Source organism: Oryx dammah, unplaced genomic scaffold (assembly GCF_014754425.2).
Source record: "Oryx dammah isolate SB20612 unplaced genomic scaffold, SCBI_Odam_1.1 HiC_scaffold_1, whole genome shotgun sequence".
Taxonomy (NCBI): domain Eukaryota; kingdom Metazoa; phylum Chordata; class Mammalia; order Artiodactyla; family Bovidae; genus Oryx; species Oryx dammah.
In genome coordinates, this window is record NW_024070185.1 from 109,042,969 (window position 1) to 109,065,836 (window position 22,868).

Sequence of the window (22,868 nt, forward strand, 5' to 3'; positions counted from 1 at the left end):
CAAGTGTTCCACGAGTGAGTGGTACCCAACTGTGGCCCCAAGGACTGGAGTCCGCCAGGCTCCTCTGTCCATGGGGTTTCCTAGGCAAGCATCCTGGAGTGGGTTGCCAAGCCCTCCTCCACGGGGTCCTCCCAACTCAGGGATCCAACTGCCAAGCACTCCATTAAATGACATTGCTACTGCTGCTGCTAAGTCGCTTCAGCCGTGTCCGACTCTGTACGACCCCATAGACGGAAGCCCACCATCCCTGGGATTCTCCAGGCAAGAACACTGGAGTGGGTTGCCATTTCTTTCTCCAATGCATGAAAGTGGAAAGTGAAAGTGAAGTCGCTCAGTCGTGTCTGACTCTTAGCGACCCCATGGACTGCAGCCCACCAGGCTCCTCCGTCCATGGGATTTTCCAGGCAAGAGCACTGGAGTGGGTGCCATTGGATACCAGTGTGTGAGAGTCACCACTTTATTAAATCATCAGGAATTATATTGACCTTCAAAACACTAATCGCTGGAAACTTAAGTTTCCGGTGTTGAAAATACTTCAGAAGAAGAGTCTGAGTCACTGTACAGGTTTCGTGTGGGTTAGAGGTTCGCCCTGAGCCCCGCCTTCACCGAGAACCTCATCACGGGCTTCTCGCGGGGCCGCAGGAGGCAGATGGAGCTGGGAAAGCCCTTGAGTCGGAGGCGACTCACGCCCCCTCGGGGGTGATGGTGAACCTGGCGTGGGTGATGACATCCTGCAGTTCGGGGGTCAGGCTGTCCAGCACGCGCATCTCATCAGGCTTCAGCTGTGAAGAGAGGGGGGGCAGAGGGCCTTGGAATGTCCAGGGGGCTGACTCTCCCAAGGCCACCCATCCGCTTGGACTCTGGGCCTTAAAAGGTGAAAAGTTATTCCATGATAATAATTTGGCTCGCCCTAGCAATCTGCTTTTGGGGACAGGACGCCCCAAGGAGACCGGCATGAATACTCAGGTCCCCGTGATGTTTCTTTCTGGTAGTTAAGTAAGCGGACAAATTGATGAGAAAAAGAAAGCAGACGGGGGCTGTGGGAGCGGTCACCCTTCACTAAGGGCAGAAGCGCTCACTCCCGTCTGCGACCCGAAAATGACCACGTCCCTCCTCCGTGATCCAGGGAAACGCTCTGGATCACCTCAGCATCCATCCCACGGCTGGCCACACCCTGCTGGCCCTGAATACGCTAGCTCCCCACCTAGAGAGTCAGTACATTGCGGAAACGTTTTTCCACGTATGCACACTTGAACAAGGTGGTCTAAAAGAACATTTGAGAGTTAGATATGCAAAGACGTGAGACGAGAGAGCCCGTCATTTTATTATAGAAAGGGGCAGAGACAGTTTTAAAAATGTCATTCATTGCACTGTTAAACTGAGCAGAAGTTTTGGGGTGGAATTGTAACCCTTTGAAATCCGGCCTTGACCGAAGTAGCCTGCTGGAGGGCTGCCTGTGTGACCCCAAGGGATCGGACACCACGCTACCTTTGTGACGGGAAGCAGTGGTTTCCACTTATGGCCCGGAAGGTCCCACTTCTGCCTGACCATGTCTTCCTCCTCCTGAGCCGTCAGGATGCAGCCATCCACCTTACAGGTCTCAGGAGAATTACCTATTGGAACAAGACAAAGGCCACCGTCTCCACTCTGCACTCAGCGCAGTTTGGTTTATGAAATATTGACCTTTTTAATCAGATCGAAAGGCCCAGCAGAGTGCGAAAGGGTGAGGTGAGCATGCTTCTGGGGCGCAGTGAGAGGACATCCCAATGACTGTTTCTGTTTCTTTAATATATGTGCACATGTATATATGTGTGCGTGCATGTGTGCATGTGTGTATATCCGTGCATGTGTGTGTACGTGTGTGTATACGTGTGTGTGTGTATGTATGTATTAGGCCTTGCATGTTTGATATTATAACTGGATGCTGGCTTGCTCCCGATCCCCATGACCACCATCCCTGGCTGACAGAGATGCCCAAGGCCAATACCAGTGCATCCATGCCATGTTGCACTTTGGGGTCCCTGGCTACACGGATTTGCTGCTTATTACCCTGGCCCTAGTGGCTCAGAGATTAAAGCGTTTGCCTGGAATGTGGGAGACCCAAGTTTTATCCCTGGGTCAGAAAGATCCCCTGGAGAAGGAAATGGCAACCCATTCCAGTGCTCTTGCCTGGAGAATCCCATGGAGGGAGGAGCCTGGTAGGCTACAGTCCATGGGGTCACAAAGAGTTGGACACGACTGAGCAACTTCACTTTCACCCTGGTTTTGGCTAAACTGTCCCTTGCAAAAATAAACAAGTGACTTTAAACTACCACACAGAGAACCATGGATTAAAAATACCACTAGAGATGATTTGTGAACATCCAGAAACAGCAAGAAAATAGCAGGACTGACATTCCTCCTGACCTTCAGGAGCCGCCCTCAGTCAGTCATGTTGAAAAGTGGAAACAGTGGCCGCTAACCAGATCTAAACCATGGTTTTCCCAACAGGAGCTTAAATTATCAAGACCTCTTGAAACCGTTTACATCTGCCACTGAGGATGAACTTCACCTTAAATATATACTGACCCTGGATGAAAGAGTTAATAGTTGAGTGAGGTTATAATGATTTGAAAGACATTTAAAAATCAAGCATCCAGTGTATGAAAGCAAACTGCTGTATTTATTCAAAGATGGCCAAAGAGTCATTAGACGCCCACCACAATACTTGGCAAAACTATTATAAAAGTTTAGTAACCTCTTTTGAACTTCATATAATGGAACATGTATCTATTTCATAAGAAAGTAAATATGGAATATTAAGGGTGCTTTTTCCAAATATTATTTTACTAAAGGAAGGCCATGATTTTTAAAACGTGTGTAGATCACTGCCCAGAGAAGAAATAGTCACCAAGCTGCGTGCGGTCCCTCCCCTGAGAAGATGCCCCCAGCCCTTCCTTTGGACGACCTAACCAGGAAGTGTTTCCTAGGCTTCTTCCACGTGGAGTTCAGGGCCCTTCACGGTGAAGAGCCTTAGTGCCTCATGGAACCTCACGACTTTTGTGGTTGAGCGCACATCTAATGCTTTGTAGAGAGAAGCAGAGTGCAAAGAGTTAACACGATTGAAGCTGCACGACTGGGAGCGGAAAGCCAGGTCCACAGCCCGCTGCCCTGAGTCCCTCCCCTGCTGGAGCCTGCTGTCTTTATTCTTTTTCATAGTTTTAATTTATTTATTTGGCTGTATCGGGTCTTAGTTGCGGCATGGAGCCTGCTGCCATTATGACCAGCACACCAATTATAAGTGGTTTCCTAGTGGCATTACGTTTACCTTTGAAATATTTTGTATCGATTTCGATTTGAGTTATTACTCCAGGATGTGCCAATCGGAAAACTGCCCACTCACAGCCTGGAACCAGGAGAATACCGTTCTCATCATTCTGGAATTCAAAAAAAGGAAGAAACAACGTAAGTCAGCTTGCTGTCATTCAAGACACCAATCCTGAAAAGCAGCAAGCAACAACGTTGGCACGCACGTGTCATTTCCTACTGTTAAAGAGTAGGGCATCCCTGGTGGTAAAGAATCTGCCTGCAATGCAGGAGACCGGGGTTCGGTCCCTGGGTCGGGAAGATCCCCTGGAGGAGAGCGTGGCATGGCAACCCGCTCCAGTGTTCCTGCCTGGATGATTCCGTGGACAGAGGAACCTGGTGGGCTACAGGTATGGGGTCACAAAGAGTCAGACATGACTGAGGGACTAACAGTTTCACTTTCCACTATAAAAGAGTACTTCCTTCCTGTGATCTGGTGTAAGTTGCTTCTTGGGTAATAAAGCGTCTCTCTGCTGTCATTCTGCAAACGCCTAATGCCGACTCAGGGGTTGACTGGGCGCTTGGTAAATTCTGATGAATTTCTGATATGATCGTGTATGTCAGTTATAAACTCAGGTGGGCTTCCCAGGTGGTGCTGGTGGCAAAGAACCCGCCTGCCAATGCAGGAGGCATAAGAGACTCGAGTTCAACCCCTGGGTTGGGAAGATCCCCTGGAGGGGAGAGCATGGCAACCCCCTCCAGTGTGCTTGCCTGGGAAATCCCACGGAGAGAGGAACCTGGCGGGCTACAGTCCACAGGATCGCAAAAAGGTGGACATGACTTAGCATACACGCACATGAGTTCAGGTAGGATGCTGTACACCAAAGGATATTTATCTAACCCAACCCACAGCTCCTGTGGTTGGTTTCACTTTTCAAAGTAGGTATGTCTTTGACCAAATCTATACCAATATGTGACCTGCCTCCAAACACAAGTTTCTAGTGAGGAGAGTTTGTTTACATTTAGAAGCATTGGGTGATACAAAAACTAACCCATGAAAGGGGTGTTTACAATTAAGTTTGTAATATGATTTACACACTGAAAGGTGTTTTCTTTCCTTTTTTACTTCCTTATCTTGAGTTAGTTACTGGTCAAATTAAACAGCTGAGCCATCACACGTTCACAGAAGTGGACTCAGCCAGGGATACACAAAAATCTAAGATGATGAAATGGTGGTTTTTTTTCTCCAGATCAAATTTACTCATGAGTTTTTATTAAATTTAGATGCTCTAGCTTTTTTATATTAAAAAAGGGATAATTCCAATGCTGTGTTAGAACAGCCAGCATTAATTAGCAAGTTTGACTTCTAGGTCTTTATGTGTAGTCTGGCTCTGATATTATATTGAAACAGTACAAGATTTAGAAAACATGTAGAAGCAACAAGTATTTACAAAAATGCCTAAGAGGTTTCTGAAATATCAGTCTCCCTGACATCAAATGAAGGAAACAACCTTCACTTTCTGGGAAGCGTTGGGACGCAGCGTTTCCGCCTCTCACCTCCAGTATCGGGGGCCTGTCCAGCCTCCGTGCTGTTTCCCAGCCATCTGCCATCGACTTCGCCGTGCCGACTCCTGCCCAAAACAGTGTTTAACGGGATGTCACAGGACCACCGCGTTTCGTTGTAAACTCGAGAATGTTTAGAATAAACATGTGCTGGCATGATCAGTGCAGACCCCGTGCGCCCGAGCAGTGCAACATCCGTGGTTTCCATTAAGGTGCATGCGTCAGCAAATTCACACCCAAGCAACTGCTTAAGCCAAAATTAGGAAGGGAGATTGCTATTGATTTACTTCCTGTCTTAAAGGCTTTCGATCCTATATGAAGGATCTCACCCACCCATATGGCTTGAGACGGCCCCTTCCTCTTAAGTAATTCATACCATCCCGGGGTGCTCAGTGTGACGCCCACATGTCCCAAGCTCCTCGAGCATCGTCTCACCTATGATATTGTTCGGGTGCCCAAAATGTGCATTGCTGAATCCTACACAGGCACCCCCATAAGCGATGGTCACCAGGTCTAATGGCTCTTTGGGGTCACCCGCAGTCCAGTCTTTCTGCCCAGTGCCATATACCCTAAGCCGTGCAATTCCACCATCTGAAAAGGAAAAGTGCCTTATTATCATTATTACCTGGGAACAGTGGCCATTTGCGGGTCTTAAAACACAGAGCTCCGCACATCTGCCTGCTGTGGTTCTTAAATACACTGAGCCCGAAGCCCCAGGGCCTTTGCACCTGCCACCCCCTTGTCCTCAGACAACTTTCCTGCTGCCCAAAGACTGCTCATTGTTCTCAGGTCTCAGCTTAACCGCGTGGCCCCAGGAAGGCCTTCTTTCCCTCTCTAGAGCCATCCCTTCTTGCCCCCGACCCCCATACCTCAGCCACAGTCTGATGCCCCAGGTTAAGGTTATCAACCCCACCCCACCCCCCACACACACTTATTTACTCCACTGCACTAATCACAGTCCAGAATTACCTTGTTCTTAAGTCCCTGATAATAAGCCTCCCATGTATGGCAAAACCAATACAGAATTGTAAAGTAAAATAAAAAATAAATAAATACATTAAAAAAAAAAGCAGAATCTAAAAATCTAAGGCCAGAATAGCTGTCTTGCTTGCTTCAGTGTGGCACATAGTAAATACTCACATATTTGTGTTGTTGGTGAATTATTAACTCTAGGAAGGCCAAAAATCAGTTGGGAAATTCACCACAGATATAATACTTGGTGCCTGAAATCAACATTGCTAAATCCTACACCAACTTACACAAGATCTTAGGTTTTATTTTTACACACGTTGCTTTGCAGTAGGGTTGAGAATACTGAAGATAACATTCACAAATTCAAGTAGCTGCGGAGAACCAGAGCAGCTCAAGAGTAGGTCTGCAGAGCAAAAAATAACTACCAAGATCCGCTCACATTATGTGAGCCTAATAAAATGAACGTTTTTTATTTGAGCATCACATCCTAGAAGGTGGAACCCAAGATTTTTTATACAGAAGCTCAAAATCACTAATCAGAATATTCTAGTGAAACAAGCCCTATATTTTTACATGAAAAGTTTGGTGAAGTTGAGTGATCTGAAAGAACCTCAGTAGAACGGTGGGAGTCTTGGTATTTACAGTAAATGAAACCAGGCTGTGTTGGCATTCGCTGTGGTTCAGCCCCTCGGTCATGTCCAACGCTGCAATTCCCTGTCCTTCACCATCTCCTGGAATGTTGGTATAAAACCCAAGAAAATGTGCTAACAAGAGCAATTCACAACACTATACTGGCTCATTGAACATTATAAACTGCCTTCATGGTACATAGTGTTAATGTCTGTTCATGTAAAACTGATTTTACATTTAAAAAAAAAAAAAGATTCTTCTTTACAGAAATAATATCCAGCCTCACTTTTAATCAAATTCTCAAGGAATATTCCCCTTCATGGATCACAGCCTTGACGTGGCGAAGGGGCTTGTGTAAGATCATGGCATCCAGTCCCATTGCTTCATGGCAAACAGAAGAGGGGAAAGTGGAAGCAGTGACAGATTTTCCTTGGGGGCTACAAAATCACTGCGGACAGTGACTGCAGCCCTGGCGGCTCAGGTGGCGAAGAATCTGTCTGCAATGCAGGAGACTCGGTTTCGATCCCTGGGTCAGGAAGACCCCCTAGAGAAGGGAATGGCAACCCACTCTAGTATCTTGCCTGGAGAATTCCACGAACAGAAGATTCTGGCAGGTTACAGTCCATGGAGTTGCAAAGAGTCATGACTGAGTAACTAACACTTACTTGCTCCTTGGAAGGAAAGCTATGACAAATCTAGACAGAGTATTAAAAAGCAGAGACATCACTTTACTGACGAAGGTCCATAAGTCAAAGCTGAGGCTTGCCTGGTAGCACTAGTGGTGAAGAATCCACCTGTCAATGCAGGAGACACAAGGGATGTGGGTTCAGTCCCTGGGTCAGGAAGATCCTCTGGGGGAGGAAATAGCAACCCACTCCAGGATTCTTGCCTAGAAAAAGTCCATGCACAGAGGAGCCTGGAGGGCTACAGTCCATGGAGTCGCAAAGAGTCAAACACAACTGGGCGCGCACACACATATAGTTTTTCCAGAGTCATGCACAGATGTGAGCTGGACCATAAAGAAGACTGAGAGCCACAGAACTGATGCTTTCAAACTGTGGTGCTGGAGAAGACTCTCCAGAGTTCCTTAGACAGCAAGGAGATCCAACCAGTTCATCCTAAAGGAAACCAACCCTGAATATTCATTGGAAGGACTGAAGCGGAAGCTGAAACTCAATACTTTGGCCACCTGATGTGAAGGGCTGACTCACTGGAAAAGATCCTGATGCTGGGAAAGATTCAGGGCAGGAGGAGAAGGGGACAACAAAGGATTAGATGGTTGGATGGCATCACCAACTCAATGGACATGAGTTTGAGTAAACTCTGGGAGTTGGTGATGGACAGAGAAGCCTGGTGTGCTGCGGTCCATGGGGTCGCAAAGAGTTGGACACGGATGAGTGACTGAGCAACTGAACATCAGAAAATCAGAAACTAACACGACGCTGTTAACTCCACTCCATATAAAAAAATAGAAAGCTTTTAAAAATAATAATTGGTCCTGAGGGAAATGCAAATCAAAACTGCAGCGAGATACCACTTTGATCACAGGTGGCTGTGATCAAAAACTCAGAAAATGGAAAGTGTTGGGAGGATGGGGAAGAACCGGACCCCTCAAAAGTCACTGGTGGGGCTGTAACATGGTGCTGCCATTTTGGAAAGAAGTCTGATGATTTCTCATAAAATTAAAAACACGGTTATATGACTCTGCAATTTCAACTCCTAGTTGTACACCCAAATGAAAACCATATGTTTGCACAAAAATTTGTACAGGTGTGTTTATACCGGCATTATTCATAAGCTTTCAATAGGTGGAGAGAGCCCAAATGTCTATCAGCTGATGCATGGACAATGAGGTCTGTCCGTACAATGGAAGATTATTTAACCACACAGAGGATTGAACCGTTGACGCATGACAACACGGGTGAGCCTTGGAAACACGCTGGGAACTGCTGAGTCACTTCAGTCGTGTCCGACTCTGTGCGACCCCATAGCCTCTGTGCTCCCCTGTCCCTGAGATTCTCCACGCAAGAACACTGGAGTGGGTTGCCATTTCCTTCTCCAATGCATGAAAGTGAAAAGTGAAAGTGAAGTCACTCAGTCGTACCCGACTCTTAGCAACCCCACGGACTGCAGCCTACCAGGAAACATGCTCACCAGTCACAAAAGAGCATCTATATGAAGGGTCTGGAGTAGTCCAATGGATCAAGACAGAAAGTGGACTAGTGGCTGCTTAGGGCTGGGGGAGATGAATGCTGACAGCTAAAGGGTATCAGGTATCTTTTCAAGGCGATAAACATGCTCTAAAGTTGACCGTGGTCATGGGTGCACATATACTATATACATATATATATCTCATGCTGTCGCTCAGTCGAGTCTGACTTTGCAGCCCCATGGACGGTAGCCCATCAGGCTCCTCTGTCCATGGACTCTTCCAGGCAAGAATACTGGAGTGGGTCACCATTTCCTTCTCCAGGGGATCTTCCTGACCCAGGGATGAAACCTGCATCTCCTGCACTGCAGGCAGACTCTTGACCCCGGAGCCGCCTGGGAAGCCATGCCGTCTACGTACGTAGACTTTACATGGTAAACTTATATGTGCCATAAACCACAGAAGTGTCTGCTTCACATGGGTGAGATGCATGCTACACTTACTACATTGCAATGAAGCTGCTCAATAAAACAAAATGAGGGCTATTTGTACACAGCACTTCAACTGCTAATGTCTGTGAAATGGACATTGTTAGGCGATATCTAACCTAATACAGCGTAGGTCCATCACATCCTAATTTACTTGATAGTTTTTCCTCACTACCTACAGATGGCAGGGCTAAAACGAGAACTTCCTAGTGCACAGAAAGGGAAGATTAAAATCCTAAAAGGCTAGAGAGACCAGTGACCGAGGAGGAAAGGGTGACTTTGCTTTGTGTTTTTGAAACACGCCAGCACTCAGTGAAGAAAGCACCAGACTGGAGGCGGTCCATCATATTTACCTGGGAAAATGTTGAGTCGTATGTGACTCCACCTCTGCTGGGAAGTGACTGGAAAGTAGTTGTGGCTGGAAGCAGGATTTCCAGGTGTAAGTTCTGTCATGGGAACCAAGCAACTCCAGTCATCGGACTTCAGCTAGCAATAAATATGAAAACACTAGTGATGGCTCTGGGGAGCAGTAAATCCTCTCATCCTAATGCTTGCATGGGGCTTTCGGGGCAACCACTTTGGAACAAAATTAATGATGGATGCCTAACAGAACACTTTAATAAAAACACTAATAAACAGCAAGTCCCAGGTTTAATAAACAGAGTAAAGGCCTGCTTCTATTTTACCCCGGTCATAACAGCACTGGTTGGTGGCGGCCGAGGATCTTTCTCTTTGTCGCTGGTCGTTGCCTCCCACCATCACGTGACTTTTCAGGTCCCTCCATTGTCTTTCTGGAGCCTCCGGATGTCTTCACTTTGAGGATTCATAAAAAGGCAGCAGCCGGAATGTGATGTGAACGTTTAAATAAAACCCAGGCTCTTGCCGTGGGCCTGGGGGTAAACACGTCGGCCAGAGCCCCCCGGCGCTCTCCTCCAGATCAGTGCTTCCCTGGAAGGGCCGCCTGTTGCTGCCATTATGTGTTTCCCCAGTGTGTTATGGATCCATACTTTTGTAAAACGCAATGAAGATCAGCAGACAAACTTCAAAACACAAGAATGTCCCCAAACACAAACCAAATTGTTTATTGGATTACATTCATCCGGCATAACGTTATTTTGTCCAATTGCTATCAAAAGTATGTGAACTGACTCTGTATTTATCTCACAGGCCATCATTCCGCGTCTCTGTGAGCAGATTGCCCCATGGAAAGCAACACCCTGGACCTCGCATGCACTGGGGTCAGGGGTGCACAGACCCACCCAGAAACCTCTGCAGGGTTGCACGGGGCAAGCACAATTTGTGAGCTCTGCCAGGCTGAGTGCAGGCGAGCAGGCAGGCGGAGCTGCTCCCAACAGCCCGTGACAAGCCCCCGCTCCCCCGGGAGACGTACCTCTGAAATGGCTTCAAACTCTTCGGGGGTGGCCGCGGCTCCTGTCCTGACTTCTCGTTGTGGGATTTCTGGCTGTTTATCTAAAGTTACAGTGACCGGGAGGGTTACCATTCCCATTCAAAATCAGAATATACATACTCTCTTAGTGAGCTGTGGGGTCACTTTCATTTTGCCTAAAGATATCGCTTCTTAAGTCAAAGTATCCGATGACCAATGTAATAGATATATGTGTTAAAGTTCCTCCACATTTAAAATACTTAGGGTAACTTCAAAAGGGGTGCTGCACATCTGGTGGTCTGTCTGCCCATCAGAGGGTAAATATCATCTCCAAGTTTAGCCAGATAGACAAACTCATCACACGACTCGGGTTTTGCTGGATTGATAAAGTTCTGGAATATTGTTAGTCAATTCACAAACACTGCTTCCCCAGTGGCATCCTCAGAACTGATCCGGGGGCGATTCACCGACAGGAGCCTGTGTGGACGATCAGTGCGCCTCCTGAAAGCGTCTTTCTCTTTGTGGTCGTTGCCTCCCACCATCACGTGACTTTTCAGGTCCCTCCCTTGTCTTTCTGGAGGGGAGACTGTCCCGCCCCTGGAGCCTCATACAAGCTGGGCACAGAGTGCCTCCAGGATAAGACCGCTAACTGACATGACTCCTGTTTCCCAAGTAATGTACAGACATGCCCCTGAGCGTACATGTTTCTAGACAGCTACCTCCGGGCCAACCTCGGAAGGCACCAGTCCCATTCCAGGATTCGGAAAGGAACCTTCCCAGAGCTGCCGCGTGGTTACGCAGACCCGGGGGGCTGGGGGGCAGCAGAACGAGCGGCGGCGGCGGCCCCACAGCTGGCCCCGACCAGGCTCCAGACCGCCCTGGCCGCCCAGGCAGCCTGCTCCCCAAACGCTGCACCTCCCGGGGGTGCTGCGTGTGAGAATAGCGAAATCTAAGTTGAGCTGAAGAACACTGTTAAGCTAAACCTCAAAAATCACGGAGCCCTCGAGGGAGAATGTGGTCAGCCTCTGTGGCAGCGAGGGGAGCCTCTGGACGAGACTGTCTGGGCGGGAAGTGAGCCATCGGGGCCCCCACAAAGCTCCCCACAAAGGTCCCCCAGGCACCTTCTTCCAAGTTTGCCGCTTGGATCGACACTCGAGGGGCGTGATCTCCCGTGAAGTAGGACGTGTCCACGTCGAAGCCCCGGATAACACCCTGGATGCCCAGCTGGACCACGCACCAGTCGTGACCTGGGGATGTAAACAACAGGAACCCCGCGGGCTGAATCCCGCCGCCGAGCCTGAGCACAGCGACAGCGTTAGTGAAACTCCGGAAGGCACTTCTCGCTTCCGAGAAAAACGGTGCGGGCTCCTTCTCGCCGAGATTGCAAGGTCTCCGATGACGTGGCCACACGGGGCCGCCACTCGCCACTCGGACCCTCACTTCTAATCTGACCAGGGCGTGCGTAAGCCCTGGGTCCAGAGGGGCCACATGTCTGACTCCAAGCTGGCTACTTCCTGTGGGCAGCATTGGCAGACGGGCGTCTCCGAGCTTCATTTCTTTTAACTGCAAATCAGGGATGAGCTCAGCTTCCAAAATGTTTAGCTGTAACTCTGGTATAGGGACCACCAGCCCAGCTAGGCTGGGGCTCAGTACTGAGCTGGGTCTCCTGGAAACAGCCTAAGCTTTGCCTTCAGGGGCCCAGCCAGGACTACCCCACCCTGCATCGGACGACACATAAGAACTCCCAGTATGACACTGTGTGATTCTCGGTTTCCCGTAGCCAGATTCAGATCCACCTTAAAATGTCCAGTTTTATAAGAATCTAATAAGGCCTAATACTTTGCCAACAAAGGTCCATCTAGTCAAGACTGTGGGTCGGACACGACTGAGCGACTGAACTGGACTGAATAAGGCCTGGGCTTCCCCGGTGGCTCAGACAGTAAAGAATCTGCCTGCAATGTGAGAGATCCGGGAGGAGGGCCTGGCAGTCCACTCCAGCATTCGTGCCTGGAGAATCCCATGGACAGAGGAGCCTGGCGGGCTACAGTTCACAGGGTCCCAGAGAGTCAGACACGACCAAGCACAGCACAAGCACAGCCAAAAGGCCTGGAGTACCACAGAAATACAGAAAATGAGAAATGCCGACTGTTTCCGTAACACTCGAGACAGTAGCAAGAACGTCCGTGATTAGCCTAATGCTGGCTGGTTTTCCTTTACAGACATTTCTTTAAATTTAAAGGGTGTATGTTGACTGATGAGTAGCAGTGAGCGAACGTGGCCTCTTAAGGTGACATAAGAGATAGGATGGATCCCGGCTTCTCTTGCCATCGCTGTGACCTGAGCTGAGTGAATGCGGCTGTTTCCATGGCAATCGGATGGGACCAGAACACCTACTTCAGAGAGGGGTGCTGACATCAGGTGCTGTACATGCAGCGACCGATGTGTGCACCGGCTCAGTCTCCTTCCCCCACAGCCCTCCTTTTCCAGAGTCTCCTTTCCTCACAAGCGCCTGCCCCCTCCGGCTTGCACCAATGACCAGGGCTCTTGCAACCCCTCCTGAATGGGCAGAGCCTGCCATTCAGAAGGGACCTCTGAGGTGACCGAGTAGTCCAAGGGCCCGTGTTAAAATCGACCCCCAATGTGCACTGCTTTCCAACAGCCCCTGGTCTCAAATGTCACAGGAGTGAGTGAACAGCGTCATCATCGTCTTACCTGGAATCCTTTTCCTTCTGGTCTGCCATCCGTCCATCCATTTCCCAAACTCAGTGTACTCATGTTCTTTAAAACTTGGGTTGTCCCTCTAAAGCAAAGACAAGCGGATCATTAACCTTCACGCGAGAGCCTGGGCTCCCAGCAAATAAATGTCTGCCCCAAAGGGACAGATGGGTGGTGCAGAGAACAGGGCCTGTAGGGGAGACGGAGGACAGTGCCTGCTCCTTCGTATCGGCTTCCGAGAAAGAAGTCCTGCTTCTCTGTGGCCTTCATCCACGGAACTTGCCCCTGGCGGCAAAAGCTAAGACCACACATGGCTCATTCCAGGGGCCCCACCACTGGTGCAGCCGCAACCTGGACACCTCCTGAAAGGCTGCTGAGCAAAGCGAGGAAGGGTAGCTGGACTCCCAGAGCAGCCCCAAAAAGACTGGGCAACCAGAAGCCAGCCGAGTCTCAGGAAGCGTAGGCTCGATGCTGCGGGTCGCTCTGAACAGTCACCCCTGCCCCCACCCCCGTGCTCTGAGCTGCTGCAGGCCCACCAGTGAAAGGGAGACCCCCGTCTCACAGCAGTCACACGCTGCTGGGTGCCAGCTCTACGGGCACCAAGGCCATCACCCCTCTCGCAAAAACTCTCGCTGGTCCCACTGCAGGGACAAGGTGACGGGATTCCCCAGAGTTCCCGTTCTTCCCTACATTTATCGGTATTTTCTGTTTTTAATAAACATATGCCAACGAAGGCCCATATAGTCAAAGCTATGGTTTTCCCAAGAGTCATGTACAGATGTGAAAGTTAGACCATAAAGAAGGCTGAGCGCCAAAGAATTGATGCTTTTGAACTGTGGTGTTGGAGAATACTCTTTGAGAGTCCCTTGGGGTGCAAGAAGATCCAACCAGTCAATCCTAAAGGAAATCAACCCTGAATATTCATTGGAAGGCCTGATGCTGAAGCTGAAGCTCCAATACTTTGGCCACCTGATGCAAAGAACTAACTCATTAGAAAAGACCCTGACGCTGGGCAAAAATTGAGGTCAGGAGGAGAAGGGGATGATAGAGGATGAGATGGTTGGATGGCATCACCGACTCTTTGAGCAAACTCTGGGAGATGGTAAAGGACAGGGAAGCCTGGGGTGCTACAGTCCACGGCGTCACACAAAAGACATAACTGAGTGACTGAACAGCAACATTTTTATAACTAAGTAGGAAAAACATTTTCCAAAAAATTCAAGCTCTGCAACACTTTTCTTCCCATCACAAGTTATGAAAACAAAGTGGGGCAGAGAGAAATGCAGAGGACATCAGCGACTCCCCCATAGAGCAAGGTGGTCCCAGAACCCTGTGTCGGCTCCACAGCTGTCTCTGCCGTCTTAACAGGAGTGGAGGCTAATTGCCACACGTTTCTACTGTTCCAGTACACTAATTCTCTGGGTCACATCATGTGACTCCCAGCCTAAACACACAGGGAGATTTTAATTAGCAGGACTGCGTGGCTCACCCCACCCCAGCACTTAGCAGAGACCAATTTACAGTACCTTTAGAAGATTTTCGGCAGGAGCAAAAAAGTCATCTGTTGCAAATAAAATCTAGACAAAGAAGTAAAGATAAAATAACCATAAATTTAAAATCATTTTATTTCATTCCCTGGTGAAACATTATGAGATGCAGTAAAAAGAAAATGTGAAATTGCTGAGGGGGAGAGAAACAATATGCAATTAAGACACAATGCTTTTTAAATGTTTAGATTTCATTGCCTGCCTCCCCCTTAATCTTGCCTTCTCACCCTTTCCTTCTTAATCCCCTTTACCATCTGGATACAAAAGTGCTAACTTCTTAGAAAGAATATAAACCAACTTTTTTTCAAAAATGGAGGACCCTGGGCTTTGTGACCCTTGTCCCAGAGCAATGGGGAAAAAATTGTCACAAGGGTCAACCCTGCAGCTTAGCCAGCCCATCCTAGGACACCCTGTTGGGGGTTGGTCTGTGGTTTCTTCAGTTCAGTCACTCAGTTGTGTCCTACACTTTGCAACCCCATGGACTGCAGCACGCCAGGCCTCCCTGTCCATCACCAACTCCTGGAGCTTTCTCAAACTCATGTCCGTTGAGTCACTGATGCCATCCAAACATCTCATCCTCTGTCGTCCCATTCTCCTCCTGCCCTCAATCTTTCCCAGCATTAGGATCTTTTCATATGAGTCAGTCCTTCCCATCAGGTGGCCAAAGTATTGGAGTTTCAGCCTCAGCATCAGTCCTTCCAATGAATATTCAGGACTAATTTCCTTTAGGATGGACTGGTGGTATCTCCTTACAGTCCAAGGTACTCTCAAGAGTCTTCTCCAACACCATAGTTCAAAAGCATCAATTCTTCAGTGTTCAGCTTTCTTTATAGTCCAACTCTCACATCCATACATGACTAGTGGAAAAACCATAGCTTTGACTAGACATACCTTTGTTGGCAAAGTAATGTCTCTGCTTTTTAATATGCTATCTAGGTTGGTCAAAGCTTTTCTTCAAAGGAGCAAGAGTCTTTTAATTTCATGGCTGCAGTCACCATCTGCAGAGATTTTGGAGCCCAAGAAAATAAAGTCTCTCACCGTTTCCATTGTTTCCCCATCTATTTGCCATAAAGTGATGGGACCACATGCCATGATCTTAGTTTTCTGAATGTTGAGTTTTAAGCCAACTTTTTCACTCTCCTATTTTACTTTCATCAAGAGGCTCTTTAGTTCTTCACTTTCTGCCATAAGGGTGGTGTTATCTGCATATCTGAGGTTATTGATATTTTTCACAGTAATCTTGATTCCAGCTTGTGCTTCACCCAGCCCAGCATTTTACATGATGTCCTCTGCATATAAGTTAAATAAGCAGGATGACATTATCCAGTCTTGAAGTATTTCTTCCCAATTTGGAACCAGTCTGTTGTTCCATGTCCAGTTCTAACTGTTGCTTCTTGACCTGCATACAGATTTCTCAGGAGGCAGGTCAGGTGGTCTGGTAATCCCATCTCATGAAGAATTTTCCACAGTCTGTTGTGATCCACACAGTCAAAGGCTGTGGCATAGTCAATAAAGCAGAAGTAGACATTTATCTGGAACTCTCTTGGTTTTTTGATGATCCATTGGATGTTGGCAATTTGATTTCTGGTTCCTCTGCCTTTTCTAAATCTAGCTTGAACATCTGGAAGTTCTGGGTTCATGTACTGTTGAAGCCTGGGTTGGAGAATTTTGAGCATTACTTAGCTAGTGTGTGAGATTGATGCAATTGTGTGGTGTTTGAACATTCTTTGGCATTGCCTTTCTTTGGGATTGAAATGAAAACTAACCTTTTCCAGTTCTGGCCACTGCTGAGTTTTCCAAATTTGCTAGCATATTGAGTGCAGCACTTTCACAGCATCATCTTTCAGGATTTGAAATACCTCAACTGGAATTCCATCACCTCCACTAGCTTTGTTCGTAGCGATGCTTTCTAAGACCCACTGGACTTCACATTCCAGGATGTCTGGCTCTAGGTGAGTGATCACACCATCATGGTTATCTGGGTCATGAAAATCTTTTTTTGTGTAGTTCTTCTGTGTATTCTTGCCACCTCTTAATATCTTCTGCTTCTGTTAGGTCCATACCATTTCTGTCCTTTATCGAGCCCATCTTTGCATGAAATGTTCCCTTGGTATCTCTAATTTTGTTGAAGAGATCTCTAGTCTTTCCCATTCTGTTCTTTTCCTCTATTTCTTTGCATTGATTGCTGAGGAAGGCTTTCTTATCTTTCCTTGCTATTCTTTGGAACTCTGCATTCAGATGCTTATATCTTTCCTTTTCTCCTTTGCTTTTCGCTTCTCTTCTTTTCTCAGCTATTTGTAAGGCCTCCCCAGACAGCCATTTTGTCTTTTTGCATTTCTTTTTCTTGGGGATGGTCTTGATCCCTGTCTCCTGTACAATGTCACGAACCTCTGTCCATAGTTCATCAGGCACTCTATCTACCAGATCTAGTCCCTTAAATCTATTTCTCACTTCCACTGTATAATCATAAGAGATTTGATTTAGATCATACCTGAATGGTCTAGTGGTTTTCCCTACTTTCTATAATTTAAGTCTGAATTTGGCAATAAGGAGTTCATGACCTGAGCCACAGTCAGCTCCCCACCTTGTTTCTGCTGACTGTATAGAACTTCTCCATCTTTGCCTGCAAAGAATATAATCAGTCTGATTTCAGTGTTGACCGTCTGGTGATGTCCATGTGTAGAGTCTTCTTTTGTGTTGTTGGAAGAGGCTGTTTGCTATGACCAGTGCGTTCTCTTGGCAGAACTCTGTTAGCCTTTGACTTGCTTCATTCTGTACTCCAAGGCCAAATTTGCCTGTTACCCCAGGTATCTCTTGACTTCCTACTTTTGCATTCCAGTCCCCTGTAATGAAAAAGATGTCTTTTTTGGGTGTTAGTTCTAGAAGGTCTTGTAGGCCTTCACAGAACCATTCAACTTCAGCTTCTTCAGCATTACTAGTTGGGGCATAGACTTGGATTACCGTGATATTGAATGGTTTGCCTTGGAAATGAACAGAGATCATTCTGTCGTTTTTGCGATTGCATCCAAGTACTGCATTTTGGACTCTTTTGTTGTCTATCATGGTTACCCCATTTCTTCTGAGGGATTCCTTCCCACAGTAGTAGATATAATGGTCATCTGAGTTAAATTCACCCATTCCAGTCCATCTTAGTTCACTGATTCCTAGAATGTCGACGTTCACTCTTGCCGTCTCCTGTTTGGCCACTTCCAGTTTGCCTTGATTCATGGACCTGACATTGCAGGTTCCTATGAAATATTTTTCTTACATCTGACTTTACTTCCGTAACCAGTCACATCCACAGCTGAGTGTTGTTTTGGCTTTGGCTCCGTCTCTTCATTCTTTCTGGAGTTATTTCTCCACTGATCTCCAGTAGCATCTTGGGCACCTACCGACCTGGGGAGCTCCTCTCTCAGTGTCCTATAACTTTGTGCCTTTTCGTGCTCTTCATGGGGTTCTAAAGGCAAGAATACTGAAGTGGTTTGCCATTCCCTTCTCCAGTGGACCGTGTTTTGTCAGAACTTCCACCATGACCCGTCCGTCTTGGGTGGCCCGACACAGCATGGGTCATAGTTTCATTGAGTTAGACAAGCTGTGGTCCATGTGATCAGATTGGTTAGTTTTCTGTGATTGTGGTTTTCATTCTGTCTGCCCTCTGATGGAGAAGGAGGAGAGGCTTATGGACGCTCCTGATGGGAGAGCCTGACTGAGGGGGAACTGGGTCTTGTTCTGCTGGGCGGGGCTGTGCTCAGTAAACCTTTAACCCAGTTTTCTGTTGTGGGCGGGGCTGTGTTCCCTCCCTGTTGCTTGACCTGAGGCCAGCCTACGGTGGAGGTGATGAGGATAACGGGACCTCCTTCAGAAGGTCCCAAGCACACACTGCCGCACTCAGTGCCCCCAACCCTGCCACAGGCCAATGCCAACCCCCGCCTCCACCAGAGACTCCTGGACACGGGCGAGTCTGGGTCAGTCTCTTGTGGGGTCACTGCTCCTTTCTCTGGGTCCTGGTGTGCATAAGGTTTTGTTTGTGCCCTCCAGGAGTCTGTTTCCCAGTCCTGTGTAAGTTCTGGCGGCTCTATGGTGGGTTAATGGCGACCTGCTCCAAGAGGGCTTCTGCCAACACCCAGGTCTGCTGCACCCCGAGCCCCTGCCCCTGCGGCAGCCCACTGCTGACCCGCACCTCCACAGGAGACGCTCACACACAGTTCTGGCTCCGTCTCTGTGGGTCTCTGGGTCCTGGTGCACACAAGGTTTCTTTGTGCCCTCCAAGCATCTCTGGCAGGAGAGGGGTTTGTTTCTAAACATGATTTTGGCCTCCTACCATCTTGCTGAGGCTTCTCCTTTGCCTCTATGGTTTGTTAACCAAAGCAGAATGTTTGTTTGGCCACACCTCATGGCTCGGGGGGTTTTTAGTTGCCCTGTCAAGCAGGGATTGAACCCTGGACATGGCAATGAAAGCACTGAGTCCTCACCACTGGACTCCCAAAGCAGGACACCTTCGAGAGTGAGGTGCAGCCTGGCTGCTGGCCACTCCACCAGACATGAGGCCTGGGGACCCTGTGGTCTGGGAAAGAGTGTCCTGACCTCTGAGCACAGCCAGAACCTAAAAGGCAGGGGAGGGCCTAGCTGTCTGGGAGTTGGTGGTTGTCTGGTTGGCCAAATGTGGGGGCCATCTCTGTGTGAGCGGAAAGCGTAGGATCAAGAGTGAAGCGCACATCAAAGGACGGTGTCATTAGCCTCCAATTAAAATAAATTAATTTAATAATATAAAAAGAAGGTGTCAGTGAGCCCAGATTTGCTCACTCGTTTCCAACTCTTGTGACTGCATGGACTGTAGCCCACCAGGCCCCCCTGTCCATGGGATTCTCCAGGCAGGAATACTGGAGTGGGTTGCCATTTCTTCCCTCAGGGGACCTTCCCGACCCAGGGATCGAACCCACATCTCTTACGTCTCTTGCATTGGCAGGTGAGTTCTTAAACAGGAGCGCCACCTGGGAAGCCCATACACAGAAAAGGGCTAAAGTCCTTAACTAAAGATGTCTGGTTTTCTTTTATGAATAGGAATCTTTTAATGCTGTGGTTACATGGTCTTTGTTGCAAGCCCCCCTACATATCCTGGCTCCCCCCTCACCTCTTCGGAGCTGTCCGTAGAGCCATGTGAGAGGCCGTGTCCCGGGCTGACGCCCTGTTTTGTCTCTGAATAAAGCATTGTGCTCAGCTTTTAGGCTGTGCACGGTTTTGTCTGTCGACATCTGCCTCCCGAGGACGCAGCTCGGTGAGCTCACCTGGGCGTCCCTCCCCTGCTCAGGGCCTGCAAGCCTTTTCCGGGGCAGATACCTTCCAGGCACTGGGGGCCTCGCTACCCCTCCAGGCTCCTGCCCTCACACCCCATGTTAGCCCCCTTCCCCTCGTCCTCTGTCTGACCCTCCCCATCACCCTCCTGCCTTGCCGGCCCCTCCCCCGACTGAGGGCTCCTTTGAGCATTGCTTCCCCGAATGGCCCTCGCCCTGCTTCCCCACCCTGCGTGGCAGACGTGGCCCCGCAGCGCCCTGTCCTGCCTTGATGCCAGCCCTGGTCTGCACGTCTCCCAGCAGAGCCTAAGCTCTTGAGGGTAGGTCTGTAGCTTACCTGGAGCCTCATGTTAGGTTCTCACATGATTCTCATACTGAAGGCTGAGGACCACTCATCTGCCCCATAAGAAAACACACTACGGGGTGGGGAGTTCTTTTCACAGGGGCAAAATGTGTGCTCCCAACCTCGGGCAAGCTGCCCCGGTCATAATTGTCACCAGTTTAAGGGAAGTTCCCTGGGAGACTTTCGCAGAAACGGGCTTCCTTGGGGAGGCCAGCCTTCCCCCTGATTCCTGCTGTTCCAGCTCGGGTCCCTGCAGTGGTCAGCTGGAGCCTCAGCCTGGCTGCACTAAGTACAACGCTTGTTCCCGCCCTGAGACGCCTTGCTTACCTTTCCTCCTACAAACTCAGACGCCAAGTCAATCAGCTGCGTGGAGTCTGGAGGCCTGGCCACTTTTCTTTCCCTGGGGGAGTCAGCCATGCTTCCTGCAAGGAGAAAGGCGGGCTGGGTCAGCCTCTGGGTGCCGAGTCTCGGGGAGCAAGGCCCTCATCAGGCCCCCAAACCAAGGCTTGAGCCATTCAGACAACACACGTGCCCCCCACTGGTTGTGGGGGTACCCACTGGCTCAGGGTCCCTCCCCAGCAACTTTGCACAAAACTGCAGTGGGAGTTTACTAGAGCACGACCCCTGTGTGAACCATCTAAGAAGAAAATACACAAATTCTGCAGCCACAAAATGCTAAATTTCACTATTCAAAGAGGAAGAAGTGCTTCAATGTAGAAAAGAACAATTTGCCTTGAAGAGTTTTGAGGTACATTCAAAAAAACACATACTGAGCTTCCCTGGTGACTCAGTGGTAAAGAATCCGCTGCAAGTGCAGGAAACACAGGTTCAGTCCCTGGTCCAGGAAGATTCCACGCGCCGAGGGGCAACTCAGCCCGCGCGCCAAAACTACTGCGCCTGCGCTCTCGGACCCAGGAGCCGCAAATACGGAGACCACACTGCCTACCGCTGTGATCCTCGGGAGAAGTCACTGCAGTGAGAGGCTCCGGCTCGGCACAGCTAGAGAGAAGCCCAAGCGGCAAAGAAGACAGCGCGGCCCAAAATAAGTCAGCCTGAGTAAAGTATTTGGAAAATAGCCTTTACAGAAAGGCTACTTTGAGACACTAGAAAACAATCTCACTGTAAAATACAAAACGTGTTTTGATTCCACGTGTTTGACTTAGTATGAATAGAATGATAGATTTCTAATTTAAAAAAAAAGATATACAAGCAACAAAGGTTTAGAGTATAGCACAGGAAACTCTAGTCAATATTTTGTAATAATGGAAAATAATCTGAAATGTATGTGTATATGTATAACTGAATTCCCTTGCTATGCACCTATAACATTTTGTCAACTATACTTCGATAAATTATATATATTAGGAACACACACATATCGAGCAGCTGGGCGCTAGACCCTGGTGGAGGTGGGCCCAGAAAACAGAGGACAGAGCACCCTCCTCGTCCACGGCGCCAGAGGCGTCCTGCCTCTGGGGCTGGGAGACGTCTGTTCCCTCTGCCAGGAAGTTCTTCCCGGGCACCTGTGCAGCTCACCCGCTACCTCTGCTCAAGGCCCGGCGGGACTGTCACCTTCTCGGTGCAAACGGCTCCCGCAGTGCGGTGGTGTCTCCACCCACACCCCCACCCCAGCACTGCCAACACCCCCGCCCCATCTGTCTTTGTCTCCACAGCACACAGACCTCTGTGGGAGTCACCTGCTCGTGGGTTTTATTATCTTCCTTCCTGATTAGATGTGCTACGCTCCATGAGGACACTCAAGAGCCAACTCATTAGACAAGACCCTGATGCTGGGGAAGACTGAGGGCAGGAGGAGAAGGGGACGACAGAGGATGAGATGGCTGGATGGCATCCCCGACTCCATGGACATGGGTTTGAGTGAACTCTGGGAGATGCTGAAGGACAGGAAATCCTGGTGTGCTACAGTCCACGGGATCGCAGAGTCGGACCCAACTGAGCACCCGAACAACAGATGAGGACACTGATTTTTTTTTTTTTTTTTTTGCCCACTGGTGTGTCTGCAGGGCTTGGAACACTGCCCTGCAATGTTCCATACAAGATGCTTGACAGATACTTGATGAATAAATGAATGAGTGAATGATGCTTTCTTGATTTGTGTGTTAAAATACTGATTCCTCAAATGGACTAAAATCTTCCTAAGGATGACCAGGTGCAGAAGAAAACAGGACATTTATTTCCTGACATTTATTTGAGTCTACAATAGCGTCCTACACAGTTCATTTATTTTATCTCATTTTAATCTTCAGAACAACCCTGTGAGTTTGGTATTCACATCTTACAAACAAAATGCCTCTTTGAGAGGCTGAGTGAACTGTCCAAACCACAGCTGGGGAGGGAACCCTATTTCCAACCCAGACATGTCCTGACATGATGGATATTTGAGAGCTCTTAGCCCGCATCAGTCTCGGAAGGGATGCTCACCCATTAGTGTTAGGCTCATACAGTGCCTGTGGCTGAAGCTTCTGCGGTGGCCAGGC

At 48.6% G+C, this 22,868-nt stretch overlaps 1 protein-coding gene across 1 annotated transcript; it reads right to left on the reverse strand.

The window, feature by feature from the left end:
* Positions 1 to 576: 576 nt before the first annotated feature.
* On the reverse strand, positions 577 to 20,787 carry ALLC (allantoicase). The gene is given in 12 exon segments (XM_040238952.1): positions 577 to 695; positions 698 to 782; positions 1,489 to 1,613; positions 3,308 to 3,416; positions 4,843 to 4,916; positions 5,284 to 5,439; positions 9,441 to 9,573; positions 10,478 to 10,557; positions 11,596 to 11,721; positions 13,187 to 13,274; positions 14,716 to 14,766; positions 20,698 to 20,787. Coding segments are annotated over 12 exon segments (1,236 nt in total).
* Between the last annotated feature and the right edge of the window lie 2,081 nt (positions 20,788 to 22,868).